The following is a 19,998-nucleotide window of genomic DNA, read 5'->3' on the forward strand; positions in this document are numbered from 1 at the left end:
ATTCTCCTCCCTCTTGTAAAGTAGACAAAGCCAGGCCCACCTCTGGAGGGGGTTAGCTGGGCTGTTGGGAGGTTCATCTCAAAGACTGGCTGTAGCCTCAGCATCTTCTTGCCTCCATCTTACTGTTCTCTCAGGAGGGGGCAATTCCCTCTTTTGGGAGCGTTCCCCCATCTTGGAGAGACTGAATATTGAGTGCACTTGCAGTCAGGACAAAAGCAATTTAGATAGTTTCCAGGAACTGAAGTGGAGGATGGAAGGAGGACACCTGAAAACCCTGACTTTGTTTGGTAGCAAAGAGGGTCCTCATATGGTCCAGATTACCAGAGTCATGCTCCTTCCTGGTGTCCATGCTGCCACCTCTGACGAGGCGGGTCCCCTCTGTGCCCCAGTTGCCTGGGGACAGGTGGCTGGATCCAGTCTCTGAAGACTTCAACATCACCAAAGTAATGACTCTAGAAAGGGGGAAAGGTGAAGCTCCATGAGTTGGGTTCACGGCCCCTGGATGGTTCAGCCAAGGAGCCCAGTTGCAGCCACGCCACGCAGCGGGGACATGCAGTTAACCACCACATGTCATGAGTTTCTCTGTGGCTTGCGCTACTTCCTGGCACGAGTTTGGACAAGGCGAGGAGCCTGCACCACATCGGTGCCCTGGGGGCTTCTCTGCCCCCTTGGCCCAAGGGAAATATTCCCCTGCCAGTTTTTGTTCCTGGGGCTTGAGGAGGAGAAACCATTCCTCTGTGAGCTCCCTCTCCTGGCAAAGTCACCTGCTCTTGTCGTAGGCAGTTGTTGTGGCAGGAAATGCTGTTCTTTCTGTGAAAGATATGGCTCTTGTGAACCAAACCAGGGTGCTCTCCATGTGAGGCACCTGAGCTCCTGTACCCTGTAATGCCAAGGACCCCTGCCCTGTCCTGTGGAGGAAACCGCCTCCTCCCCCATACGCCTGAAGCATTATGTCCGTCGGAAGAAAATGTTTGCCAAAAACAGCCTTTTGTTGTCTTCCTTGATGTCTTCCTGGCAAATCCGGCCATTTATTTTTTGCAGCACGGCTGAAGCCAAGCAGGATGGATGGGTGCAGCTGCGAGACGCTGCCGCCTCGTGCGTGAGAGGTGCCATACCCACAGCTGCTGTCCTCTTCAGGAGGGTTGGACTGCTCTTTGTGAAGAGAAGGGGACCTCAGCAGATGCTCTGTAGCACTGGTCAGTTAGACCCTGATGCCTTGATGTTTCAGAGGTGGCGAAGCCTTGGGTGGGAGATCTGCACCACGCATCCTTCCTCCCAGCTGGGAAAGGACTCACGTGGCTGCGGACTGTTCCATGCCCGTGTCTTTGAAGTTAGCCACCTCTGCTCCTCCATCAGAATGGCATTGGTTTCTTCTTCTGCTGGGAAGCCCAAATTTCACTCATCCCTCTGTGAAGTCTGCCTCCTCGAGACGTAACTGCTTACTGGCCTCAGCATATGCATAATATCACACTCCTCTCTCTATATATATATGTTTCACACACCCACACACCTGTCTTCCCTTTCTGGATAAGGCATCTGCGAAGAGAGGAGTGGGATGAGAAGTGAATGGAAATGAAGAACCGAGGCGCAAACAGCAGCAAGTGCAGCCAGTGGGCATTGTTTCGTAAATGTAGTATCTCCTGTACATACTGCTCCCGGACAGGAACTGTAACTCATTTCAGCTTTAAAGGAAAAAAGGAAAATGAAGTCAGCAGCAGCCATTCTCTCGTGGGAGAGCACTGTGCTGCGTCCGAGCCATGCTCCTCCTCGCCAGCCTGCCTGCCCTCGAGCAGGGCCCTCCTGGAGGGCTGCCCCGTGGCCCTGACCCCCTGGCCAAAACAGGTCCCTTCCCAGCCTGGTGGTTCTTGCACCAAGCCCAAGCTTTCCAGGGAAGTGGCTCCCACGGTGGTCCCTGAATGTACCTGGCCGGTGACATTTCTCTGTTGCTCTGGCAGTGTGTTGCCCAGTCTCAAACTTCTCTCTGGTTTTATAAGGCAGACTCTTCCTGTAACAAGTTTTAACATGAAGCTTTTCAAACCACTCCCTCTGCTGTAACTTTCTGTAAACAAGCCCAAGAAGAAAGAGAGACACCCTATCCATGCATGATGTGGAAATATGTTTGGGGTTTTTAAAAAAAAAAAAAAACACAACAAAAACTTTGTACTATGTTGCACTAAAACATGTTTTATACAACACACCTGAGAGCTGTAGTAAACTGTGTCCAAATTGTGATTCCTATTGCTGCTGGTTTTTGTCAGATTTGGGCTTTCATTACGCCTTTATGCGCACTCCCTACATAAAGGTGTGCTGAATTCCTGAGCCTGCACCCCCTTTTAGTGAGCCTCTCCCTCTCCCACCACCCCTATTCCCTGATGCACCAGCTCTCCTCCCGCCCCAGTAGCGCATCTCCTTTCTCTTGCAGGCTGGAGCTTGCAGACACCTTGCACCCTCTGGGTGTTCGTACTTCTCCCTCCCATCCCTTAATTCATCCCATAATAGAATATAACATTTAACAGAAGCATATCAGGTCTGTTTATTGAATGGGATACAACATTTTTGAAATGGCTCTGAAAATAGTAAGTACGTACTTTGCTGTGTCATAGTCTGGATTTGAAGAAAAAAAACTTATTTCTTAATAGAATTATCCATACCAAATGTTAAGCAAGTAATTTTTAGTAACCTTGATGTAAGCAGAATATAGGTCATTACAGAAGTTGCTTAAGTTGATGTAAAATGGAACCTCTTAATTCTCATTACCCACTTTTACCTTGAATAAGGATTTGGTCAGTAGTCTTGAACTCTCACATTAACTGGAGTAGGGAAGTAGCGTGATACGGTCTTTCTTACCTATAGAGCAAAAGTGCTGTGAAATTGTGCAAAATGCACTGCTGACGCAGCTGTAAGGTTGGGTTGGGGGTTTTTTCCACATTCATTTAAAACAAAAAATACCCTCTGCTAAAATAATTGTATGAGAAAACTCTGTTGTCCCCAGACGCAACTGGCTGTTCGTGCCCTCCACCCCGCTCCCCCCAGTAGCTTGCCCTGGGCTGCGTCCCCTGTAGGCTGTGTGCTAAGGAGCAGGGGCTGTAGCCCTACAGCTGCTCAGTGCTATACGGCAAGTAGTGTCCCCAGCACTCCCCACTGACAGTTAGAGGGTGGCAAGGTCCTTGGGTAAGCTGTCGCGGGTTTGCTGGGAGGCATCTCTGCCAGCCCATGTGCGCTCCCTGTGGTCAGGCGTGCGTCCCTGGCCCCCTCTGGCATGCTCGTATGGGCAGGACCCTGGTGTGGGACAGCTTGTGTGGGATTTCGCCGCCCATCCTGCTGCTGGAGCATTGCTAGCAATGCTGCAGCGGGTGCTCCTGCTCCCCTTGAGGACCAGACGATGTGCAGCCGCCATGCTGCGGAGGAGGGACATCTCAGGGGCCCAGCTGCTCCAGGAACAGACACGCCATTGCATGCTCCCATCAAACCCCCCTGTGACTGCTTTCCCCCACCCACTGCCCACAAGCCCAAGCTGCTACCTCCGCAATGGCCTCCCCGCTGAAGCCAACACACAGACACAGAAAAAGTAGGCTTGGCTCTGGCTTATGCTCATGTCCTTTGATCCGGCAGGTTTGCAAACAGAGTTTGCAAAACCTTTGAGTCGAGCAAGGGGTGGCAGGTGGGGCAAGCGCGCCCCCCGCCTAGGCAATGTGGTACAAGTCCTTGGCCACCTGCTCCAGGCGGTCCCTGTACTCCAGGTGGGCGTAGAGCGAGGCCCCGACCCCCTGGAAGCCACGCATGGCCCCCCACCAGCAGGCTGCAATGGCAGCGGTGGAGTCGCTGTCACCCCCGTGGAAGAAAGCCCGGTGAGCCAGCTCTGCCCAGGAGTCGCCCGCACCCAGCAGCGCGTCGTACGCGATCATGGGGGCGTCATGCCCGCTGCTCCCCCCCCAGCCGTCATAGCTGAGGGAGGCGTAGAACAAGTCTCTCTCTTCCACACCATACCTGGGGGGGAAGGTGGGCGGCGAGACCCCGTCTGATATGCCTCTCTCCACCAGGTATTTTTCCCATTGCTTTTCAAAGTAGTGCCTGCAAAACAGGAGACGGGATGGAGGGGCTGTAAGAGACGTCCCACAGCAAAAGTGTACAGCTGAGCTGAAAATGTGCCATGTCAAGAGCCCAGAGCAATGGCTCTGCAAAATGGTAGGCATCCCTCGTTTGTCAAACTAGGGACATGATTTACAGTAAGAGGCACAAGGACATGTTTCAATGAGTTAGATTTCCCCTCCCTCCAGCCACATGGGAGAAGGCAGCCCAGCACCTGCTGCTGTCATGCTGCACAGGATTCAAAGGCTCAGCGCGAGAACTGAGTCATCCTCCCAAATTCAGAGTACCTCTACCCCGTCTGTGTGTGCCCCTGCACACAGAGCCGCACTGAATCTGCAGCCAGATTTGGTTACAACTTTCAAACTGAGCTCAGCCCTAAGCCTGGTGCTGTTCCCCAGCCCTGCTTCTCACCTTTCATCAGATCATGGCTGCTTGAGATGACAAGTCTAGCTACCTCATACTGGATCCAAAAAATGCCACAACTACATGACCTAAACACAATCTGACTCTTTTTTTTTTTTAATAAGTTGCAGCTATTTTTCCCCTGTGAGACTTCAGAGACTTTCTGAATCGACTTGATCCCACGGCAGGCATGTGCTGCTCTCGGAGTTTACCATAATGTGACTACTGAAGCTTAAGTATAAACAGAGCTCGCCCTCTTGTATGTGAGGTTTATTTTAACACAACCTGGTGCTGGAAGCACAGCTCACCATTGCCCCATATTCTCCTCCACGAAGAAGCCGGCATCCCGCACGTAGGCTTTCGCCCGAGGCAGCACCTCCAGCAGCCCTTTCCCCCAGGCCGGGGCGGGCACACCATTTACCGCGAAAGCCGTGAAGAGGGCCGAAGCCAGGGACCCCAAGTAGCCAGTGGGATGGTGGTGGGTCATTCGGCCGCTCTCAATGCTGACTTGCACCAGGGTGTCCAGCTCAGCAGGGTGACGGAAACGCAGCCCGATGCACATGGAGCGCATGGCAGCCCCGCAGCCTCCCGCCCGCGGGCTGAAGGGGATTCTCCAGCCATCTGGCTGCCCCGGATCCAGCTTCAGCACGTTTTCCTCACACGTGGCACCTGGACAGAAGCAGCAGAGCCCAAGAAACAAAAGAAACAAAAACACGCATCAGTAGGAGATAGGGCAACGTGGCTTGCAAACCAAGGGAAGACATGCAAGGTAGCAGGGAAGGAAGCATTTCTCTGTGTAAGGGATTCAAGCCTCCCTTCAAAAACATCACTTGTCTGCTCACATATGTATCCTGCCTTGAATTGCCAGTGCATCCTGCATACTTGCAAGCAGACCTGGTAATTGCTGTTGGTGAAAATAATTAGTAAGTCTAGGGGGGTAAGAAACACTCCACTGCTGATGTATTTACATTGTTTATATTTACATTTCATGTTATTTATTTAATAATTTAGCTACCAAACATAAATACTATATATATTAGGTATATTATGAACACATGTATCTAGGTATCTAGAGAGATACATATAAATAGAAAGGAGGTTTGGAGGATCCCTGACCCAGGGCAAAGCTAAGTAACTGGTTTTTTAGTTGTTTAGCCTCTTTACAGGACCTTTTAAAGGCAGAGACCCCACAAGCTCCCCGGGAATCTTTCTCATTGCCTCACTGACAGGAAATGTTTTCCAGATCTCACTTGCTGCGGTCCAAGCTTGTCAGAAAGCGATGAATGTAGTATCTAATCTCATCTCCCTCACCACAACATGGTCTGCATAACTGGCTTTACTGTACTCCTCTTCAATAAGCTGAAGAACAACTGTACTTGGTGAGACCAAAAGTTTGGCCAGCCCACTAGGCTCACCTCCAAACACAGCCGCTAACAGGTAACTAAAAATGAGGCAAGTACAATGTTTCTAGCAGACAGAGGAGCACAACATGCCTCAGTCAGAAGATGGATCCAAAGTGGTGTGTTCAATAATCCCCAGCGGACCCAGCCACCATGAACTGACCTTAGCTTGAACCCATGCATGCTTTCAGACTCCTTTAACATCCCATGCTAATGAGAGCCACGACTGTGTAACGCAAAGTATTTCCTCATTTTACACTGCCATTTGACAATTTCCTTAAGTCTCCCTGTAATTCTTACGAGAAATAACGACTTTCCATGCTCCATGCTATTCAAGATGGTATATGCAGTTTTCTCCTGCTCTGAGCTGACACCCTGGTCCAATTTTTGCCTCTCTTCTGGTGGGGAGCCACACCATAACTCCTCTTTGCCCACTTCCATCTCTTTCATAGTTCTGCTATTTACTGTTTAAAGAAATGACTGCTTCTTCCAGTGCTGCTTCTTGAGAAACTCAATTAGTCCAGCACATTCCTAGGTTAAAGCCATCTGCAGAGACACATCCAAATTCCAGAGCCCAGACAGCTTCCCCAGCCAACAGCATGAAACAAGTTTTGAGAGCTAAGCCCAAATGCTCATGTGCAAGGAAGCAGAAACAGGTTTGAAATGTTAATTTAAATTAACTTCGAGTCTCTTCTACCTTGTCTTTTTCTCCCATTCTTCTCTTCTGGCCATATCTTAAATACTTCTTTTCCAGCAGAAATGTAAATCAAGGACAGGTTTCAAGCAGCTTCATTTGAGTTCTAATGTGTTGGACAATGGCAAAAGTGGACTCAAAAGACTTCTCTTAACCACACCCTGCCCAGTCCTCTCTTAGACACATAGGGTCTAACAGCAGCAACTGACATGCTCACACACCCAAAATTAGACCATTGCTCCTATACTTTGCTGCCTAACCAGGACAGATGATAGCTGATGAACTTGCAGATGCTCTGTTACTTTGAAAGTAGAATGGAGTAGCAAGGAAGAAGCCTGGTCTAGAAACTTCACATAACTCTACAGTTCCATTACTTTTGATCACCATGATCTGGGAGCTTGCTAATTACAGCTAGGTACTGCACTAAGGAGTCTGCAGAGCTGTTCACTTCTGCGCTTTCATGTATACACTTGGCAGTAGGGTTTGGTATATCGCAGTCTGTTTTACCTCCACGCAGCATTTACAGCACCCTTGTAACCAAAATACCTCCACATCCAAGCACAGCTTTAAGATTGGCATCTGGACATGTGCTAAAACTAAATAATGGCTGGCTGCTGCTGTCAGGAATAAGGTCACGTGGATCCCTTCATAGTTCTGGTCTAAGTGTCTTTAGCGTACTTCTTTTCTGACACTGTTGTCACGTTATAGGCTTATTAGATCAGTACAAGATACAGCCCCCTGTGCAGTGTGAATGAGTGGACCAGCTCCCCATGAATGGTTGTCTCAAGCTGATAAAGCAGCTCAGTCCTGTGGCTGTCGGGCTACTCAACCTGCAAGCCTGCGAACTGAAATCAACTTTGAGAATGGAAACAGCCTACGCAAGTCTTCCCCGTAGGACAAAATGGGTTGCTGATCAGCGCAGCCCACAACGTCAGGCCACTTCAGCTCTCGTGAATTCCCCACAGCGTGACCCGGGTGCGAACCAGACCTGCTATTTCGCCAGCCTCATCCATGCCTGCTGTGCCGGCACACCAGCTCCTCGCATGATGCCACCGCCACACCCCTCCCAGTAGATGAGACCTGCTGGTTTCATGGTGACACACGGCCAGCCAACCCCTAGATCAGTCCAGATGTTCCTTACGCATCCTTCTTCCAGGTGGTTTTTGGAGCAAAAATTGCGGAGCCATGTTTCTCTGCAGGAAGAAGCAGTATGCAGAGCATTTGGTGTGGCTAGCACGAGGCTCCACCGGGACTGATCACCACCAACCTCTAACTGAAATGCCAGGGAGCTTGTTTTTGCAATGTCTCAAAGTGGGAAAATGTTCAGGCCTCTAAATCTGCTTTTCATGTAGTTTATTAATTCAGTGCTGGCTGCTATGTAGCAAAGTCATCAAGAGGGTCATCAGTATAATTTCCAACTTGATGATGATTAACAGAAAATTGAGGCATTTTTTCAAAAATCTAACTATACTAAGCATTGCAGTTATGACCTGCAACACGACATGAAAAAGAACCTGCCAAACAAAGCCACGTTTTTTAAAAGCTGTGCCAAATACCCTATTTATATGTTCCTGGTAAAACAGACCTTCTGCCAGGAAGACAAGGGGAAAGGGAGAGAGCAAAGGGACTAGGGTAGCTTACAATCAAAATCTGCATAACAAAAGCAAAATGAACTCTGTAATCTTGTTGGAACTGCAAGAAAGTCATTTCTTCAGGACATGTTTGGGCAGGTTGAGACCAGGCAACTCAGTCCTTGATAAAAAGTGAGATGATTGTTCTTGCATTAACTGTAGTCAGAAGAAAATGAGGAAAAGGACAGGAAAGACTGGCTATTTTGCAATACAATTTACTTGCAGCTTTAAGCCTGTGCATGTTACTTTAGGAGATGATTACTGATAACCTGCAAATGGAAAAAAAATTAGTAAAACAAACCAGTATACAACAGCTAAGACTCTTGTGATCTATGAAGTATTACAAGTATTATCCTCATGCTGTTAAACAGTTAAAATATTAAAACATTTGAAAGCTGATTTAGGAAGACTAAGCTGAAATCACATTGTCAGGTCTTTTTTAAAAAACAGTTTTTTTAAAAAAAAAGCTGTATGAGTTTTTGAATCTGGAAATTCTGTTTTGGAAATCCACCAAATCATAGTTAGGAATCCTTTGTACTAACAACATGAAACTAAAAATAACCTGAGGAGGGTACTGGTCTATGGAAAGAAGAAATATAAGCAAAAAGCACTGTGTGATGAGAGACAACCTGAAAAAGTTTCAAGTAAAACTGGATGCTATTATTTCTGGAATAGGCTTCCATTCCACTTATTTAGACTCTTCGTGAGGACAGAAAAGAACAGTTGTTTGGTATTGGTCAATACACATAAAAAAGGTGAGTTAGAACAACCACGTAGTGGTAATAATTCCACGGGGAGAGGACTTTGACCGAAAGACAGATTTTTGAAGCAGAAGGTTTCCTCGAGAGCTGTGGAGACAGATGTAGTTGTACCATGAAAAAATAAGTATGTCCATGCCTGTGTTGCTTAATTCATTGGCTTCATTATCCATGAAGAACAATGAATTTGGGGCTGCGGCACATCACAAATAGCAATAATGGATGTGGGGATTAACCTGCCATTGAATTAAGACAGTGAGTTCTCTCCTGAGGCTGCATACTTGAGGGACCCTGCCATCGCGGTCTGATGACTCATAACATTGTGAGAATCCCTTTGTTACTGCTAGTTTTGGTTTTCAGGTCTGGACCCCCCTGTGTGGGCGAGCAATGTGACTTTCCCCCACTGTTCTGGGGGAATCGCTTCTCTGTTGCGTGGAAGTTGCAGCAGCAACTTTCCATTCTCAGCCTTAAGGGCTGCAATTCCCCAGTGAGTGCCTACTTTGGCCAGAAGATCATCATCTCAGGTTATGTTCTCAGTTAAAATCCATTTAATCTGAACTGCTGAAAGAGGTTATTGACATGCAACGTCTATCATTACAATATATCAATATGGCATGGAGACTCCAGACTGCAGACAGCTTTTCAGGATATGGATTAGGTATTCCCCTTGGTTGTATATCAGTGGGCATTAAACCAGTGTCAGGATTTAAGCTCTCAGAGGTGAGCACCTGTCCTGCAGCAGGTGCACTCCAGAATGCCGTTGCAAAAACATTCCCAAGAGACTTTAATTTATTTATATGTTACTTTCCTTACTTCCCCCCAGAATTTGATAAGGTTAAGTGTCCATGGACTCACTAAAGAAGTTGCATTTCTTTCTTTAGCTAGATAACCTGACCTTGCCTTGTCACTCCCATTAGTGTCCATAGCAAATTTACTTTAAAATTCTTCACTTCCAAATGGAAACTGCTTTTGCGTGTATTGCAGCTCAGCTATTCACAGAAGGACTGCAGCAGGTGTGCTATTATCCTTAGCTATTAATTACTAACATTGAAATTTTAGGTTCTTCTCCTTTCCATCTCAGGTTTTAGTCACCAAGCTTAGATATCAGAGGCAAAAGTAGCTTCCAGGTGCTGTCTCACTGCCAGCTGTGGTTAGTCCACCTTGGCAGACCCCATCAGCTGGGGGAACTACAAGACACTCCTTTGCCAAAACAGCAGTGAGTCTCTCGGAAGTTTAACCTGCCTACTCCTGCTATCCTGGCAAGCGTCATTACCCCTCCCTAAATATTTTTCCAACAACTGAGACCACCTCTGTTAAAGAGTAGTGATAGCTTAGCTCTTTACATGAAGGTAGGAGATCACTGTGGAAAGGTAAGCAAAATAAATTCCTGCTCCAGTTTCCAACATGGTTTACCTTGGAAATGCACAGCTCTGTCACACAAAGCTCAGTGGCCCTGAGAGAGCAATGCAGGATTTGGCCTTTCGCATATTTAATGTCAAGTCAGAATATTCTTGATATATTCTGGCCACTCCAAATAGGCATGTCTAGGCAATTTCTTTTCAATGTATAAATTTTGCATAGGACTGCTGAATTTGACTGTTTCCTGGATACTTAACACTGCCTGCACTAGTCAAATCAGAGGCCCAGCGTCAGTAGCTCTGCTTTAAGTTTAATTCAAGCATCCAGAAGAGGCTGGGCCATGAGCACAGAGAGAGACAGGGTCCTTGGGGAAGAGTGGGGTCAGCAGGCCTGGGTGAACTAGGAACTACAGGAATATGCTGTATAGGGCTTGGCTACTACAGCCTGTCAAGGCACCCTTCCTGAATACCGCCATGCACTGCCAATCCCCGCTGCCTCTGACCCAAACTCCACACCGTTGTGTCTATGCAGAGAAAAGATGGAAGTAGAGGGTTCAGAATAGACAATTGTGGCCTGACTGTCCTGGCACAGAAAGCAGACATCGGAGCTAGCTAAAAGCAGACTTCGGGTTTAATAAACTTAATTATTCCAAGCAAGGAACTCTGTGCCTTTAAATATATTTGATGTGTAATTTATTGCATTTATTATGAGAAGGTCTGTATTAATTCTCTGTTTAAATGTGTTGCTTCAACACAGCATCTCCGGGTGTGCATTATACATGGTTTAATTTGCATTTTTCATCCACTGAGTGTAGGAAAAGACACATCCCCAGTGCAAAAGCCATCATCTTTCACCCCTCCCTGAGTTCAAGGCCAGGCCTCAAACAAGTTTGTAAGAATGTTTTGTGAATGTGGGCAAAACAATCTCTTTTTCATCTAGTTCAGAAAAGCCCAAACCAATTCATCTTGCCTTATTCTATTCTCTTTAGTTCATCCTGAATCAGGTATTGAGCGTGGAAAACTTTTGCATTTACAGGAAATAGGATTAACACTATAAGCAGCCAAAAGCAGAGCCAGGGCCAGCCTCAGGAAAGGGAGAGACGTTAGTGAGAGGACAGCCCTGCCCATACAGCATTAGAGAAGGGTTACCTGGAGCTCTGCCCTTCATGTCATTCATGCACTCCTTGTAGTTCTTTGCAATCAGGGAATAGAGACACTCTAAACTTGGTTTTTTCCCAGCAGCTACCAGGGCTTCGGCTGTGGCCAAGTGCATGACTGTATCATCGCTGACTTTCCAGCCTTGGATGCTGAGGTTGCCGAGTCCCCCCATCTCCGCGAGCTCCTTGTGGATGGCTGGGCCACTCTGCAGGAACTCCCATTTCCCATTGTAATAGCCCAGTGTGTCACCAACTGCGCTCAGCACCATCGACGCTACATAGTTTTCCATCACCTTAGGACACAATTTTTGCCCCAGGACTGCTTCAATGCAGAAAACACTATGAAAAAGAGAGGGAGATGGAAAGTAAAATCTTTCCCAGTTCAGTATGAGCTTCTACTGCTAAGCTCCAGCAGGCTGGACCCCCAGCCTAGCACCTGCACCTCCCTCGGAGGATATATGCCTTCAAAGCACGCGCTTCCCCACGGACCTTCGGCTGCCTGCACCCACCAGTAAGTGCGTGGCAGCTCCCGGGCAGCCCAGCCCTGGGCCAGGGACAACTGGCCGTGTTCTCCCGGGAGACGGCAGCCCAGGATGACGCTGGGTGTCGTAGCTGGGTCAAAGACCAAAAAGCGAGGGCAGGACTGGGGGAACGTGTGCTGGGTATGTGACTGTACCCGTGTTCACCGCTTTTTTGAGAGCAGCCTACAACACAAGGAGGGAGGCAGATCAACTCCCAGCAGCTTTCCGACCTTGGGATAACGAGACAGAGCTCGTCCCGTTTCAGCAGGGCCTGGCAGAGGCGATAAGCACCGGGGCTCTGGGCAATGCCCGACTGCAACGACGGATGCTCGCAGAGGCAGAGCTGGCTACCCCAGCCGGCACTTTCAGCTATGTCCCCCCCCAATAAACGCCCCACGCTCCTCCTCGGGGTTTTCTGCGCCTCACGGCGAGGCGTGAGGCCCTTTTGCTTGGGAGAAGCGGAGGCGGGGAAGGACGTCGGGGTCGGCCGAGACCGAGCCGGGAATCCGCGCCGCCGGGGCAGGCGGCCTCCCCAGCGGCGGCGGGTACTTACGCGGTGAGCCTTGCGAGCAGGGGCTGGCGGGGCCTGCCCCGCCTCGGCAGCGGCAGGCGGCTCCCCGGGGGCATCCGGCGCGGCTGGGCGGCCGCGGCCTGCCTGAGGCGGCTGCGCCCGGCCCTGCCCTTCCGCGGCCTCCCGGGGCGGCGCGACCGGCCGGGCGAGGCCCTTTCTTGGCAGCCAGCGCCGGCGGAGGCCCTCCAGCCGCCGGCCCCGGGAGCGTCGGGCCCCGGCACGTCCCTCGGTGGGTCCCTGCTCCCCGCCGCGCCCCGGCCCGCTGCCTTCTTGTCAGGGCCCGGCTGTCCCCTGCGCAGGCGGGGTGTCGGTCCCCGGCCACAGGGCCGGGAGGTCGGGAGGGAGCTCGGTGCTTCCTCTCATTTTCTGGATTGTCTCTCTTTCTTGGCGCCCTCAGAGGGGCAACAGTCAAACTCGGAAATGAGGCTGCCACATGGAAATTAAATACTTTATTGAAAAAAAAGTAAAACTGAAAGGCGGTTTCAGCATTTCCCCTGCTTTCTCTATTGAAACTGTTCACTAGGTTCATGAGCAGCCCCAGCCCTGGCCGAGTCCCGGCTGAGTCCCAGCCGGGGGCAGCCGCCTCCTGTGTGGGAGACCTGGGGGTAGGTGTGTGTCCTCCATGCCTCTTCAGCCTTGGTTTCTCTTTCCTCATGCTTTTTCAGCATTCACTCACCGCAGTGCAGCCTCCAGCCACCGCTGGGAGTCTTTGCCTGTGTACCTGCCCTTTCCCTTGCTGTTTGGGGGCAGCCCCCAGCACGGCCCAGTTCAGCCCCCCGGTGACCCCAGCCTCCTCCAAACAGGGGTTAGTCTTTGCTACGTCCAGCGGTGCTGCTTTACATGGCGTCTTGAGGCGCCTGATGATGCCATTGCCTTTCTTTACCCTTTATTTGTAATGATGGTGGTGGTTAGGTGACTGAGGGCATCTCGTGCGGGCAGGGAAGGGACAGCAGCAGAAAGCAGAAGCAAAAGAAACAGGCTTGAGCATGGCTCATGTTTTGTGGAGGCCAAACCTTTTTACCAACTGGTGTCCAGAGCCCTGGTTGACCCAAGAAGGTACCAGCGCCTCTTACACGAAGGGAAAAAAAAATTTCCCCCCATGCCTATGAGGGAAAGCGGTGGTAGTTTTTGAGCTGCAGCCCTGGGGGATTTCAGGGCAATCACAAATGTGGTGCTGGGTTAGAGCAGAGTCCCTGGGGAATTTGGGGGCAAGCGAGAGCGGGGGGCTGGAGCAGGGTCCTGGGGGATTTCAGGTGGCTGGGAGCGCAGGGCTACACAGGAGCATCCGCCCCAGCGGCTACGGCAGCGCAGTGCGCAGTGCCCATTCAGATATCTACTGCTCCTCTGCACCCCGCTGCAAACGTGGAGTTGGAGAAGCATCAGGTAGAGAAAATACTAACAGAAAAGGAAGTGGGAAAAGAAGCTGCCGGTGCCTCGGTACCACCAGAGATGCCAGCTGACCTTTTCTGCTTCTCTGCTTCGTTCTGTTTTATATAGAAAGGCTCTGAATTTACTCAGGTTGGCACAGCACTTACAAGCAAAGCAGGGTTGCTCTCTCCTAAAGTTTGGGCCTGCGAGAGGGAAAACCCATCCCCCTTTTGGTTGGCTGGCAGTGAGGAGGGGCTTCTGCTGCATCCCGAAGGGCAGAGGAGCAGAGAGGCAAGTTGCAGCGTTCCCCAAAGGGACAGGAAAATGGGAGAATGCCTCTGCATCAGCACAAAATGCCTGCGGCGCCGAGATCTTTGGGTCTCATCATTGTTTCCTGGTTCCTGAGCTTGTTCAGCTTCCTAAAACACAAAACCAAGACACGCATTGGAGTTAAGTGACATCTGAGATTTGTCACAGAAAAATGTTGAGGGCTCCTCGCCGACAGACAGCGGGCGACAAGCCAGCAGCAGGAACCATCAGCAGGAGCCTGCAAACATAGGGTGAGTGGAGCAGCAGTTTTCAGACTCGAATGAGCTGATCCCAGGGAGATGTCCTTGTCTGAGTCCCACAGGATGCTCACGAGGTGGGCGAGGAGAGCGCTCTCCATCAGGGAGCACCTCCCGCTCTGCGATGGTGTAGGGCAGCGTTGCCCTGACTCACCCCATGATGTGGGGAGGTGGGCATGACTGCTCCCCCTTGGCAAGGATGGCCTGGTGCTGAGCCATGTAAAGAGTTAAAGGCTCACCATGTTGCACCTTTCTGGGTTTTTTATTGTTTGTTTGGGTTTTTTTAATGAAAATTTAGGCTGCGGTGGACCAATGGCCAGGATACGCCTTCTGGAAAGTACCACATTGGAGCAGCTTACTGACATGCCCCTGCCATGTGTTGGACACTGTGGTTAGCACTCACTTAGATTCAGAATTTTCCTTCATATTCATCTGGAAAAAAAGGGTAATTCTTTCTGACTAAAAAAAAAAAAATGTGCCTTTCTAGATGAGCCCAGGGTTGAGGGCTCCTATTCAGAGGGGCTGTGAAGGGTAGCATCGCAGCGCTATGTACTCCTTTAGACGCTGTGGGACATTTCCTCAGAACTATAAGAAGCCTTCAGAGAGCTGGAAGAAGATGAACATTAACAATGCATGATGCACCTTCTTAAACACGACAGCATCCCAGTTCTAGACCCTACAGCTGTCCCCAAAACGGGACTGCAAGGGAACATCTGGAATTCTTATTTTTCACCTGTGCTATTCATCTTCTCTTTGGCCCCCAGGTTCAAAGGTGACTTTCCACAGAACCTTCTGGGGCCCTCAACCATGTTCATTTTGGACCAGTGCCAACCTCTTAATAGTCTCTCATTCTTTTAATAGCACTTTTTTCTCTGTAATGACAGCAGGCATTTTTCTGAGTGGGGAATATTTCTGGGTTTACCCTAATTCTCAGTCCCCAGGTGCATGTCTATCTTTGCCACTGGCCAATAAATAATAATACGCTATAACAGGGACATTCAAAACAGGGGCAGCAAATGCCACGTGAGGTCTGATGGGGGCCTGGCTGGCTCGCTGCGGGGAGCCTGGGCAGCGATTGCTGGTGAGGCAGCGGTGCGTGACCCCATATGCACGTGCGAGGGGAACGCTCGCTGTTGCAGGATGCTCAGGGCTGCTGTGCTCGCTCTGGCTGGATTATTTGCCGCCGGGGATGGGCACCCAGGGGCAGCAGGTGCTTCTGGCTCTGCTCTTCCTTCACCCTAGGCACGTCAGGGTGCTTTCTGCCTCGGTTTCTCCGGCTAACCCTGGTGGGGTGGTGATCCTCACTTGTTGCGTGACTTCCCATGGTAATGACAGCGCGGGGCTCTCGCCCCTCTCTGTCTCTTCCAGGGAAGCACAGCTGACAACGAAGGCACGAGCCTTGGCTGCAAACACAGCCTGTTCCTGGGGCAAAGCCAGTTGCAGAGGTGGTTTTACCTGGACATAGGAACATGCCCGGGCATATTTGGGGAATAGCGAGAGAGCATGGCTGAAGCAAGTTTTGGAGGTGACAGCATAGGAGGTGCCTCTAGGTGACCAGCTTCATTTCAGGGAATACTGGACTTTGGCCTCTTATTCAAGAAACCAGACTTTATAGCAGAAATAATCTGCCTCTTTCTGTCCAGTCTTGCCTCTTTCCACCAGCTGTCCAAGAGAGAGTCTAGCTTGCTGCCCAGGGCGAAAGGGAAACAGTGGAAAATTAGTGTCATCTGTGCATTGTGGCACCTGCCACTCTCCTCAGGATGCTTCCAAAAGCCCTCTTTAACATAGATTTAAAAAGAAAAATTAAAAAAAACCCCAAACAAACACAAAAAAACCCCCACCGAGTCTAACTGTTTCGAATAACCATAATTCTGCAGGGTAGCAGATAAGCAGTATAATTGCTTTACCACAGAGAGAGGCACTGCAATGCCGACTTGAGACAACCAGCAAGATCAGTGACACAGGGGACATCTGGGTGAGCTGAGGGCTGTGATCACCTCTCCCACATCCACATCAAGCAAAAGGAACTGCAAACTCATCTTTACTGCCCCTCCGTTAGGTTTATAGCTGGCTTGTTAGTAAAGAGGAGTGTGTGGGTGCCAGGACCTCCCCTGCAGGCTGCAAGTCCTGCTTTCGAGCCTGGGGATGTCAGTGAAGCAATCCTGGCCAGCTTCTGTAGACCTGGGTTTTGGCTGAGGTGGGACTGAGGGTCCAGGGCTGGCAGGCTGGTTGCTCCTTGATGTAAATCGAGTGGCATTTTCATTGTCGGTTGTGTGCCAGTGCTGGCACTGTGCTCCCCACCCGCAGGGTGAAGGCATCTGCAGGTCTGCGTTGCTGCCCCTTCTGCCACTTCTTTCCCTGAGCTGCTGGCAGTTGTGTCTGTGTCCTTTCTGAGCGTATTGGGGTGGGGGAGCCCATCAGAGGGGTGCCGTGCCTGCAAGCAGAGGGGCCCATCAAGCCTGCCTTACAACCACTCTCAACTCACCTTGCAGCCACCGGGCAGGCTAAATTTGGAGGTTCTTGGCACTTGACGATGAAGATAAGCCCTAACGGGATGTGGTGGGTTAAACGTGGCCAGCCGTTTGGCAACGGGAGGGGAGGAGGTTTCATCATGCTATAGGTTTTCAAACAGCGATGCTCTTCCTGCATTGCGGAAGCAGCGATGTCTAAAGTGTTAAATGTGCTTTCCTCTTTGAGAGCAGGTTTCTCCTTTCTGTGTGAAAAGGTACATTCTGAGGAACATAATTGCATTCCACGCTGTAGAAAAGATGTGTCAAGCGTGAGGAATATGAGGAACAGCCCCAGGAAAGGGAGTTCAGCCTTCTGGGACGGAAAGCACGGCGCGTTTCACGATCCCAGCATAGCTCTGCTGAGGCTCCTGGTGTTGCAACAGCAGCAGATGTGGCCAAGGTTGTGTGGTTCACACAGGCAGCGTGCAGAGGCAAATTAACTACCGGGCTCCTCCAAAAAGTTCTGCTCCTCCTCTTTACCTCCAGCTTTCCCTCCTAAAGTTCTGCTCCTCCTCTTTACCTCCAGCTTTCCCTCCTCCCAGCTGCATGCATCCCCCTCCTGCTATGAGGGTCATCTGCCTGCAGGCTAAAGCCCATTTGGCCCTCAAGCCTGCCAAAATAGAGTTAGGTGAAGATTAAAAGTAGTGTAAAAATAAGGGTGGGGAAAGGAACTATGCTGGGGAGTAGGGTCTCTTCTCTCTTCTGCCAGTGAGTTGCGAGTGCGTTCAAGCTGTCTAAGGAAATCACAGGTTGTGTACAGGCACGAGAGCTAAACTTGAGGGAGGAAGAGCTGGAGGCACCAGCTGAGGTCTGGGGAAGCAGGCGGATGGGAATGGAGCTCAGAAGTTCCCGTTAGCTTATTGGGGAGTGCTTATAACACCAGGACCTGCCAGGCTGAAGGATGACTTTCCTCAGCTTGAATGACTTAAACTGAGACTAAGCAAAATCCTAGGTATGATAGGTTAGGAAAAGCCCTGTGGTGGCTTTGGGTTATTTGATTAGGTGGTTATTTTCCACCATAGGGATTTCTCTGATGCTGGGTTGTGACCTGAGCCTGCACTCCTACCTTTCTCTTCTGGATGTTTCTTCACCAGCTCCCTCTAAAACACTGCTGTTCCTGGGAATGACTCCTATTTTTGGCCGTATACCAAAATAACTAAGGGTCATGAGAATTAGTGGGAAAGGGCTTAGGGACAGCAAAACACGACATTTGAAAGGTTACTTCTGCATTTAATTCTTCATGAATTGGATTTCAGAGAATTGGGAAGTGCTGGTGTGTGCAGAAGAGGAACTTATGAACAAGACCACCGAATGCTCTGCTTTATCCATTGGTCTGATAGGGCTTAAAAATATCTGCCTGCTTCCTTTTTGTACTTACGTACTTCGTGTGATGCAATTCAATGGTGGCATTGCCTTGATGCATGAAAAAGTCCTCCTGGAAGGATGAGCAGGGAGGTGTTGCAAGGACATCGACTGCTGGCCTTCTCTCTTCCAGCTTCACCCTCACCCTGTGCATGTACTCAAACAAAGGCTTGGAGGAGGCCACCAAAGACACCGCTGTACTGTGATTAGCCCTTTGGTGTGTTCCCACAATGGCCCTGGTCTGGCAGAAAGGACGGGCAAGCTCTTGACAGCAATCGCTAGGCAAAGGAAGCTGCTAACTGTGAAAACAACTTCCTCTTAAAACTGAGATAGCATTTGAGATCTGGGAGGAGATAGTCTGTCACTGATCTGCCAGGTATGTGGCTGCACAAAGCTGCAAGACAGTGTAAGAGGATCTGGTTTAGGGAAAAAAACAAACTTATTTGATTGATGGGTGATAGATGTCAGACCACGTGTTGTCAAAAGTCAGATGAAAGTTGAGAGAATCACAACTCCAGGAGACAGAGGGAGGCATGGGAATAAGGATGCTGCCCCTGCTGTAGGTCCAGTCTTGCTGCGGTCCATCCCCCCGCAGTGACAGTGGCTCTGCATTGCCTCAGAGCAGTCACTTCTGCTTGGGGCAGAGGAGAAAATAACAATTGAGATTTTGTTCTGCATCAAAGACCCCTTCCCTGTGCTCCACCTCAAACCCTCAGCAGCAGGAGCACAAGACGGCTTCTTGCTTGACATGGATGTGACAAGAGCATGAGCTCAGGGGTCAGGCTTTGTGTCAGAGCAGGCGTTTGCTGGATGTGGGAAATGTGTTGGTCTCTGGTCTGTCAAAGCAGCCGTCGTGCTGGAGTAGCTGGGGAGCTGTAAGAGGCAGAGGAGTGTGAGATCTTTTTGCATGCTGTTCAGTCATCTGCTTGCCCTGGGACTGGTACTTGGGAAGTGAAATGTTTCTTATCCCATCCTTGGTCTCCAGAGCCTTCCCATTCTTTTCCACTGAACACCCCTGACATGCCAGCCGCTTTGATGTAAACTAGCCATGCGTGGCCTAAGTTGTCTTGGCCGCCATAGCAAAACCTGTTGAGGCCACGCTTGGGCTGACACAAATGTGTCCAGCCCTAAACGATGCTGGTACGAGGAACCCATAGGCACCCTGTGCCGTGGCCAGGAGGAAGCAAACCCGAAGAGCTGACTGCATGCCTTGCTGAAAAGGGGGCAGTGGTATGTGTGGGTGGTGGCAGGGGGAAGCGAGGGGCAACGTAATCCCTGAGTTCAGGAACTGGCATGTGAAAACACAGTCCAGTGGTAACAATTTCTACCAGCGGAGCGGAGCACAGCAAAGGTCATTGCTATCATTAAGAAACCAAGGCTGGAGAGGTACGTGAGCTGGGATCTCCAAGCAGCCAACTAGCCTGACCTCCGTAAATGGGAAATGAGATAAAGTGCAAAATGAGTTTACTCAGGCTATCTCATGCCAGGCTATCGTAGCAGGTTTATTCTGATAAGGTAATTGACTATGTAGACAGAGGACTTCAGAAAGGCAGTCCTTACAGTGCTACAGGCAAAGCCATTAAGCTGGAGAAACAGGGGATTAATGTGAGC

At 50.0% G+C, this 19,998-nt stretch overlaps 1 protein-coding gene across 1 annotated transcript; it reads right to left on the reverse strand.

Moving 5' to 3' along the window:
- Positions 1-3,288: 3,288 nt before the first annotated feature.
- On the reverse strand, positions 3,289-11,794 carry ADPRH (ADP-ribosylarginine hydrolase). Its single transcript, XM_081996660.1, has 3 exons — positions 11,482-11,794; positions 4,800-5,160; positions 3,289-4,071 (listed from the first exon to the last, which is right to left on the reverse strand). Exons 1-3 carry the CDS (start codon positions 11,777-11,779, stop codon positions 3,684-3,686), a joined length of 1,047 nt encoding a protein of 348 aa, XP_081852786.1. The 5' UTR covers positions 11,780-11,794; the 3' UTR covers positions 3,289-3,683.
- Positions 11,795-19,998: the final 8,204 nt, after the last annotated feature.

The sequence above is a fragment of the Phaethon aethereus genome, assembly GCF_964289735.1.
Source record: "Phaethon aethereus genome assembly, chromosome: 1".
NCBI lineage: Eukaryota > Metazoa > Chordata > Aves > Phaethontiformes > Phaethontidae > Phaethon > Phaethon aethereus.